The following is a 10,158-nucleotide window of genomic DNA, read 5'->3' on the forward strand; positions in this document are numbered from 1 at the left end:
CAAACTTTTTTTCTCTTTTGTCCCTACTCCCTAGCACACTACTAAAAAGGAAAATGAAAAGTCGTTGAAGTCTTTCCTACTGGCCTGTGATAAAACTGCTCAAGCAGCTAGAACCCAAGATGTTGTCTCTTGCATTTGATAATGAATCAAATCTGATATGCAACACATCAGGAAAAACAGGGTTTACGTTTGCTACTAGCACAGTGAATGGGATATTTAAACATGCTTATCGTGTAATGAAATATTTATAGTCAAGAATTTTTTTTTGTTTGTGTGTGCGTGCTTTTTTTTTTCTTCTTTAAAATTGATATCGCTTCAGTATAAGCTCTACTTTTACCCTGATACAGAAAATTTGATAAAATTAGCTCTTTGCATGGGGAGTTTTTTTGGAGGCTACTTAGAATTTTTCAGGATAATATTTATTTTTTTCCTTGACAAAACAGTTGCATTCCAACAGGGAATCTTCAGATTTTAGAATGTGCAGTAAACCACAAACATCTTTACAATTACACTTTCTCATCTCCAAAGGCTCAAAGAAACATTTTGGAAAAGAGACTACAGAGATAATTCTAAAGCAAGTGTTGGATGCGCATGTGAAAGCACTTTTTTTTTATTTGTTCCAATTTTATTGCCAACATTATCACTTTTATTGCAACTCTGAAAGACTGGGCAAATAAATAAACATGCACTCAAACCTTTTGGCCTGTCTGAAAAATAGAGGCCTTTTAAAAATATTTGTAACAAATTTCCTTTGTTCTTCCCGCACAAAACTGATGTCAGTCTTTCTCCTTTTATAGCACCAAATGCTGACCCAAGGAGCAGGTAATCGCAAGTTCAAATGCACAGAGTGCGGCAAGGCTTTCAAATATAAACACCATCTGAAAGAACACCTGCGAATTCACAGTGGTGAGTAGCAGAGGTGCTGGTGCTCACATTTGCGTTTTGTTTCATTAGGGGAGTTTTAAAAGATTGTTTAAAATTTACACAATCCTGTTTGTAGCTTTTTGGAACTACCCTTTTATTTCACAAACCACGTGAGCCTGCTTTGCCTTCATGAGACTTGTGGTACCACGAGTAGCAAGATCTTACAAAAAGAAAAGGAATGTGTAGACTTCCTAAAAATTGCAAATGCTTTGATTTATTACAAAATCTAGAGGCTCCTTTTTTGTCCTTTCAAACGCTCTTCTACAGATTAAATATTTTTGACCTGAAGAAACTCGGCTGGCAAATTCTGAAGGGTGTTCGTTTTTGATACCTAACCATGAAAGAAAACACTGAAGAATTTTGGATGAGAGCTTTTGTATGATAAATGTTCCTTGATTCCTGGGAGCTGTATAGGACAGAACAACATCCTACCACTGAGATTTCTTCTTTATAACTATTTTGATAGCTCTGCCAAGCATTTTATTACCAAATTGGATGCTATTCAAAGGACTAGTTGGATTGGTAGAATCAATGGGATCTCTACAGGGTTGATTAAAGCCATGGCTACACTTCCCTTTAAATACTGTGACATCTTTATGGTGCTATTGACCACACATTAATCTGACACTCTGTTTAAATAGGAGGCTGCCGATGGCAAGACAAGATTTGGGATCTTGGCTGAAAAAGGCATAGATAGCCCTCACCTTCCACTGCTAACATCTTGAATTATGTTCTCTCGGGGTAGATAAAGCCCAGAAACAGTTATGGCCACATAATTCTAAGCTAAGCACCTAGAATGTAGAGGTACCCCACTGTGTTCCTTCCATTTGGTTTCACAGATTCTTGCATTGGTGGACAATTGCAATCATTACCCACTCGAAGATATGTAATGTTAATTTTGATTATCATTTTAGGCGAAAAACCGTACGAGTGCCCAAACTGCAAGAAGCGTTTCTCCCATTCTGGTTCCTACAGTTCACACATCAGCAGCAAGAAGTGTATTGGTTTAATCTCTGTAAATGGCCGAATGAGAAACAATATCAAGACGGGTTCTTCCCCTAATTCTGTTTCTTCTTCTCCTACTAATTCAGCTATTACCCAGTTAAGAAACAAATTGGAGAATGGAAAACCACTTAGTATGTCTGAACAGACAGGCTTACTTAAAATTAAAACAGAACCACTAGACTTCAATGACTATAAAGTTCTTATGGCCACACACGGGTTTAGTGGCACTAGTCCCTTTATGAATGGTGCACTTGGAGCCACCAGCCCTTTGGGAGTTCATCCGTCTGCTCAGAGTCCAATGCAGCACTTAGGTGTAGGGATGGAAGCCCCTCTACTCGGATTTCCCACGATGAATAGTAACTTAAGCGAGGTACAAAAGGTTCTACAGATTGTGGACAATACGGTTTCCAGGCAAAAAATGGACTGCAAGGCTGAAGAAATTTCCAAGTTGAAAGGTTATCACATGAAGGATCCATGCTCTCAACCTGAGGAACAAGGAGTCACTTCTCCTAATATTCCACCCGTAGGTCTTCCAGTAGTGAGTCATAATGGTGCCACTAAAAGTATTATTGACTATACATTAGAAAAAGTCAATGAAGCCAAAGCTTGCCTCCAGAGCTTGACTACTGACTCAAGGAGACAGATCAGTAATATAAAGAAAGAGAAGCTACGTACTTTAATAGATTTGGTCACTGATGATAAAATGATCGAGAACCACAACATATCCACTCCATTTTCTTGCCAGTTCTGTAAAGAAAGTTTCCCTGGCCCCATTCCCTTGCATCAGCATGAACGTTACCTTTGTAAGATGAATGAAGAGATCAAGGCAGTCCTGCAACCTCACGACAACATAGTCCCCAACAAAGCCGGAGTTTTTGTTGATAATAAAGCCCTCCTCTTGTCATCTGTACTTTCTGAGAAAGGAATGACAAGCCCCATCAACCCATACAAGGACCACATGTCTGTACTGAAAGCGTATTATGCTATGAACATGGAGCCCAACTCTGATGAACTGCTGAAAATTTCCATTGCTGTGGGCCTTCCTCAGGAATTTGTGAAGGAATGGTTTGAGCAACGAAAAGTCTACCAGTATTCAAATTCCAGGTCACCATCACTGGAAAGGAACTCCAAGCCGCTAGCTCCCAACAGTAACCCTCCCACAAAAGACTCTTTATTACCCAGGTCTCCCGTAAAGCCTATGGACTCCATAACATCACCATCCATAGCAGAACTCCACAACAGTGTGACGAATTGTGATCCTCCTCTCAGGCTAACCAAACCTTCCCATTTTACCAATATTAAACCAGTTGAGAAATTGGACCACTCCAGGAGTAATACTCCCTCTCCCTTAAATCTTTCCTCCACATCTTCTAAAAACTCCCACAGTAGTTCTTACACTCCCAACAGCTTCTCTTCAGAGGAGCTCCAGGCTGAGCCTTTGGACTTGTCGTTACCAAAACAAATGAAAGAACCCAAAAGTATTATAGCCACAAAGAACAAAACGAAAGCTAGCAGCATAAATTTAGACCATAACAGTGTTTCTTCGTCATCTGAAAACTCGGATGAGCCTCTAAACTTGACTTTTATCAAGAAGGAGTTTTCAAACTCAAATAATCTGGACAACAAAAGCACTAACCCAGTGTTCGGCATGAACCCATTTAGTGCCAAAACTTTGTACACAGCTCTTCCTCCACAAAGCGCATTTCCCCCTGCCACTTTCATGCCACCAGTCCAGACCAGTATCCCTGGGCTACGACCATACCCGGGACTGGATCAGATGAGCTTCCTACCACATATGGCCTATACTTACCCAACTGGAGCAGCTACTTTTGCTGATATGCAGCAAAGGAGAAAGTACCAGCGGAAACAAGGATTTCAGGTACAGAGACCTACCCTTTTGCTCTGAACAGAGGAGACCTTGAAAATTATATTACATTGTGTATGTGCATACTGCGGGCGGGGGGGGGGGGGGGGGCAGAGAGTCTTAGTGAAAAAAAAAAATCAAATGCTGTGTTTTCAACAGACATGGCAGAGTTGGTTTTCACTTGAACCTCAAGCTGGCTGGGCTAGACAAACAAATGGAGAATCAGTGGAACACGGAGCTGTGGAAACACAGCTGCCTTACGAAAGATAAAGAACTTCAGACTTATTTTTGAGGTTTATTTAGATTGATCTGTATGCTTTTACAATTATACAGCCCTGATGGTATTTGACAGGACTTCCATAGATGCTTAAAGTTAGCATCCAGAACAGTCCCCTACTTGTGCAGATGTTCACAGTTCACAATCTGCAATAAGACGTGTATGAATCCGATATGTACTTGGTTTTATAGAAAATGGTGTATTTGGGAGAGCATTTTAAAGCATATTTTGTATATTCCGCTTGACTTCTGATGGACCTTTCAAACCGGTAAATAATTTACGGGTTTCCAATCCAAAAGCAGGTGTGTTTTAACAACACGGAGTATATAATCCCTGTTTGCAAAACAGGAGCATAAGTAGCCGTGCTCCTCTATAAGGGCTGTGCCAGTCTTCCGATTTACAGTACGTCTGCCCTCTTTGTAAATGTGTTTAAGCCTATTTAATCTCCTCTAATATTAATTAGTGCAAACGTAGTCTAAGAAAACGGAACTGTGAGCTAGCAAATGGAAATGTATGTTATCATGCAAGTTTGCACTCCTTTGGATCAAGACAAAATAAATATCAAGAAATTTAATAATTTACTGATCCACATTCATTATTGCTCAATGCTGAAGGCTGTTTTAACATAGATAGAACATTGATAAAAAAGTGTTATTAATATTCCCTATTTCAAATTAGAAAATTAAATATAAAAATATAGCTTGAGGCCTTTAGTTGGTAGACATACATTTAAATAGATTGCATAATAATAACATTTTGTACCTAAATATAAAATTCAATTAAAATGGGGTTTCTACAGCTACAGATCATTTCTAAAGTTAACCACACTGGAAAATACACAAATTCTGATGTTTGATTTTCACTGGTGGATATTTCCTGATATAAAGAAAACTGAGGATTTTAGAAAATTTTATCTTTTTCTCACCTTCAGAGTTGACCATTTTCTACCCTTAAAAAACAATGAGCTCTACCATCTAGGGCAGAGGAGGTTTATATTTTGGTTGAAGGGTGAGACCTCATACATTGTTCATGGAAAGTAGTAGGGTTTTTTGTGTGGGTTTGGTTTTTTTTTTTTCTTAATGAGATCGATGAATAGCAAGCACTTTTGAGGTTCTCCAAATGTCAGCCTACGTGAAGTTGTTTGGTATAAACACGAAGAGAGGAGACTGTGTTGAACTATGTGATTATATCACAGGGAGAATTGCTTGATGGAGCACAAGACTACATGTCAGGCCTAGATGACATGACAGACTCCGACTCCTGTCTGTCTCGAAAGAAGATCAAGAAGACAGAGAGTGGCATGTATGCATGTGACTTATGTGACAAGACATTCCAGAAAAGCAGTTCCCTTCTGCGGCATAAATACGAACACACAGGTATGAGTGACTTTGACTAGCTAGTTAGAGCTTCCCGGCCTGCTGCACATTTCATAATATTTAATGAGTACGCTTCTGCGACATAAGATGTAGCATATGCTGATACCTTCAACAAGGAAGAAATAATGCTTTTGCCTAGCTCCGTAGGACTTTTTTGTTGCCTGTTTATTGGATCATTCATGTGTTTATGAGTGTGCTTGTCTTCATATCTTTCAAGTTACTCTGGAGGCCAAACTAACAGATCCTGTCGAAGGTGTATGTAAGTGGCCAGGGCAATGAAATGGCATGGCACAAGCCAGTTATTGAAAATATGTTCACATTCTCAAGTTGTAATGACTTGCTCTGTGTAAAAACTTAATGAAACATTCAGTCAGTGATGTATCAGATTTATCATCCAAACGTCAAGTAAGCTGCGACTTGGAGGTGGTTCTGTTTGGTCTTATAAATTGGCCATTTTTTGAATACAGCGGAAGTGTTAGTACTGTGAGAGAAAAAGGTATAAGTAAAGTAATATGCCAAATGAGCTACTGAAACTACTTCTATTTGGAAGACTAAAATAAAACTTTCTACATTTAATTAGCTTATTTCCAATTCATGCATTACTAACTAGGAACAATTATACAGAGTTGACAAGATAGCAGCCTAGTTCTTCCCTATGAGTAGAGAGATAGTGGGTTAATTTTTAAAAAGAAAGGCGAAGGACCATAATGCAAAGCAGCGCTGGTTCCCACAATCCAAGATCCGATCTGCAGCTCCGCAGTGGAACTGCACCCATGCTCACTCCCTCCCTCCTCCTCCTTCCACCTTTAACCACAAAGCAACTCAGCCTCACCTCCCGGTTCCAAATTTTCTCCTCTAGAAATCTGGCATGCTGTACTTGCCCTAGATGGGAAAAGAAAGAGTGTAGGGTCTCAATCAAAATATTGGCAGAGGGAAATTATATAAAAACTCTCATTCTTAAACGAGAAAGTCTACTATCAAACATTTCAACATAGAGCGAAAAGATTAGCCTAACAGTGCTTTTTGGGGAAAAGTGGTGAAAAGACAAAAAAGAAAAAGATAAAAGAAGGAAGGGTAATGTGAGTACTTTCTGCTGTATTCTGACTAAGTACCTGGTGCCCTTTTTAGTGATTGAAAACCATCGTTGGGGAGTACTCCCCCTCCTCATCTTCCCTCTTTCCTCACTGGGCAGGTGCGGGAGGCAGCCTGAGAGTGGGAGGAAGTCGGGGGAACAGTAGGTGTTGAGGGTATTTGTGAAGAGAACAAGGTTGATCAATAACAGTACCCCAGTAATCTCTCTTTCTTCAACTGTCTGATATTGTTATTATTTTAAAAGTTCAATTAATGATACGTTAAAGGCAACCTAGTTTGAAAAGCAAATCCCAATAGTTTCTATACTTGTGTGATATAATTCCATGTTTGAAACGTCAAAATTTCCCTAATTTTGTCTTTTGTCAGAGATATCTATAGATGTTTTTTTTAGTACCGAGTCCTACTTAAATATTTATGAAGATATTTTCATATCTAAATTTAATATTTTAATCAACGTCAAATATATTTTGTATTTCATTATTCAGCTGCAATAGGCACATCACTGAAGGCATCTTTCCCTCTCTGATTGATTTTATTATATGACCATATGCAAACTCTATCATTTACTACATGGTGAGTGTAAAACTTTTATTTTAGTGAGGGCTATCATACATATTGACATCCCGTCAATATCCTTATTTCTTATCAATGAGATAGTCCATAAACTTCATAGGCATACTGCTAGTCGAGAGACCCAAAAGTTGACAAACACAAATATGCATAGTAAATTTGAAAAATATGCTGTATTTAAAAAAATAAAAATAAAGTGTGCTGGTTCTTTAAGATGTGAGAGGATCTGCTACCTAGAAGTAATGTATAGCAACGAGATCCTAACCATACAATGGTTTCTTTAAACGTGTGATTAATTATCCTCCCGTTGCCTTCCTAGCTTGTCAAGTTTCCAGTGTGTTAACTTTTTGGTCTCTTGACCAAACATCTCATGACATTACTACTGTCACTGTATTAGGTTCCATCACCGTGAAGTTCTTCATGAATTCTCTAGCACTGTGATGTATGTAAAAATTTAGTCCATTTTCCTTCCCTAATTGGGCCCCAGAAGCCTCTTAGTTGTTTATATTTATTACTAGTAATACTTTGAGAATGTACTAATATGAAAATTGTATGTGAGAACAGTCTCTGGGTTGATTAATTCTAAGGTTGGGAAATGAAGCTGAATCATCATTTGATTATGTGCTGATTTTATAAATGTGTCATTGATAAAGTGTGTTTGTTGCACCTGTCCACAATTTAACATATAGAATGGCTTAAATTAAGAAGGAAATTATGAGCTACTTTTTCTTGAGATCTTGTGCTCTTTTACCTTGGCCTGTTTAATTTATTTCCTAGGCAGACACCAAAGACATAATGCTTAATTTTCCTTACCGAGGGCGTATTGCTTGCTTGCTTTTCCTGGGGCCTGGGACTGGGATCGGGACTGGGATGCTGACTTCAATGGGATTAATTGTCACAAGCCAGGACGGTGAAACACAAAATCTGAAACTCGTGTTAGGCCCTGTCAGGAACTCATTTGTATTCCACTAAAATTTAAGTCTGACATTTATTGAGTACTTTCTTTATTGAGACGTTGTGGTAGGTACTCTTAAACCTACCTTATTCAGAAAAGTAATAAAAATGTTTCTACTTTTGAGTAGATAAAGTCAAAGTTTTAAATAAATTACCAGTCAATTTTGTTTCTCAGTTATATGATAATATTTTTCATACCACAAACCTTCCATTTATTAACTTCAGTTATCATTCTAGCTGTCAGGTGAATCATGAACCTTGAGATTAGGGGAAAAAATTACCCTAAAAAGTTTTGATTCACTCAATGTCAACTTGGAGGTTTTTCTGAATCTTGTTCATGTGGAAATTTAATTCCAGGAATCTTGATTTGAATCAGGTAAACCTAACAAACGAATTAAAAAGAGATGAACGTCCAAGGCAGCCCCTACTTAAATTGAATTTATTAAATACTTAACCAGCGACACTTCTGGACAGTACTAGAATATTTAGTGCAAGGTATAGGTCAGTCCCCCCCACCCCTACCCCCAAATTCTGTCCTTTGCATGGCATAATAACTGCACATTTTATTCCTTCAGATTGTCAGTACGTAATGTAGAATTAATATATTTCTATTACAAGCATGTTGTTTATTATTGATTGAATTCCCTGAAAATCGATTGCCTGTAACCAAAATATCTATATAAGAGACTGCAGTTTAATGGGCATCCCCCAAGCATTTCTAACAGGCCTTGAAACTTGTCCTGGAGAGTGTTTGTTCTCTCTCAGGACACTGCTCTGTGTTTTGTTCCTTTGGAGAAGAGAGAGGCGTAGCAGCTGTAGTCACTGTGATAGTCGTTCACGATTATTCACAGCCGATCCATGAAGTCACCTAACTGTCCCACCTTCTGTGCTCCTGAGCTGATGAGACATCCAAAGGAGGTTGTAGGACTGTTCTACCTATGCATGCGGTAGCAACTAAAGCACCGAGAAATTTTTCATCTATAATTTCTCTTCTTTCCATTCAGATTTACTTCTTCCATGTGCTCTGCTCTTTATCTTGCTTACGACTTGGGGAATTACTGAACGTGTACTGATAAAAACGAATAAAATTATCTAACATTAATTGAGTGCTTACTATGTGCAGTCCTTGTACTAACCACTTTACCTACATTGCCTCCTTTACTCCTTATGTCTGGGGCCACAAGTTAGGTCCCCCAAATGACCTCCCTTTTATCAACAAGGACCCTGATTCTCAGATAGGTTAACATGCCTGTGTTGCACAGCTGGTTGTAAAAGATGGATTTGAACCGAGGCAATCAGACTTCAGAACCCATCTTCCCTATCTAACACTGCACCATCCTGCCCCTATGAATGAATCGCCACTGTCAGAAACGTCTTATCCTTGCTCCCGAGAGCATCCTTTTCTTTAAGGTCCAAGTACATACGAGAGAGACCTAATTCATGCACCGTGACTTGAAGTCTTCTGGAAGACCAAACCTCTATCTTTTTCCCAAATATACTTCTGCTTCCTGTTAAATGACCTTCCCAGAACGGTGGTCTTGTCAAATGGAAAAGCACGCTGTCTTTCCTAACTCTTGGCACTCCGTTGGATTTCTCTTTTCTCTTATCCAGCTTACCTCATTCAAAACATCTTTTCTAAGAGCTGAAAAGTGGTTCTTGTGTGGTTTGAGTTATACCTTTTTTTTTTTTTTTTTTTCCTTCAGGCCATTAGCTGCCTTGAAGTAGATTACCAGAATCTTCCTTATTTCCAATACAATGAGTAGTCACCAACAAATATTTTTCTAATTTCTTCTCTTGCAGGTAAATAACTTCCTATTCTAGAACTTAGTACTAGCGTTACCACATCTGTCATCACTAAATTTATATTGGACGTTCCAGTAAGATAAAGACCATTAATGAAATAACATATAGCAGCCTACAGAGTTTTCTAACTAGTAGCATGCCCTAGAGGCGTTCAATAACATTATTAAAGATATTTGATTACTAATTGAGATTATATATCACCGTATAACTGAATACCTGAAGTGTGTAGAATGGGTTCCTAATCTGATAACATGACACTCAGCAAATGAAAATGGGGTTGAATCTACTAATGC

The 10,158-nt window shown here is 38.5% G+C and overlaps 1 protein-coding gene across 5 annotated transcripts in view; it reads left to right on the plus strand.

Annotated features, from left to right (window-relative positions):
* Positions 1–10,158, plus strand: part of ZEB2 (zinc finger E-box binding homeobox 2) — a 134,055-nt gene that overhangs the window by 117,278 nt on the left and 6,619 nt on the right. For all 5 annotated transcript variants that reach the window (XM_032410963.1, XM_032410972.1, XM_032410982.1 and 2 more), the window contains 3 exons: positions 798–906; positions 1,839–3,808; positions 5,266–5,446. In XM_032410963.1, coding sequence (XP_032266854.1) covers positions 798–906; positions 1,839–3,808; positions 5,266–5,446 — 2,260 coding nt within the window. The remainder of the gene's footprint in view (positions 1–797; positions 907–1,838; positions 3,809–5,265; positions 5,447–10,158) is intronic.

The sequence above is a fragment of the Phoca vitulina genome, unplaced genomic scaffold (assembly GCF_004348235.1).
Source record: "Phoca vitulina isolate PV1807 unplaced genomic scaffold, GSC_HSeal_1.0 scaffold1, whole genome shotgun sequence".
Classification (NCBI taxonomy): Eukaryota; Metazoa; Chordata; class Mammalia; order Carnivora; family Phocidae; genus Phoca; species Phoca vitulina.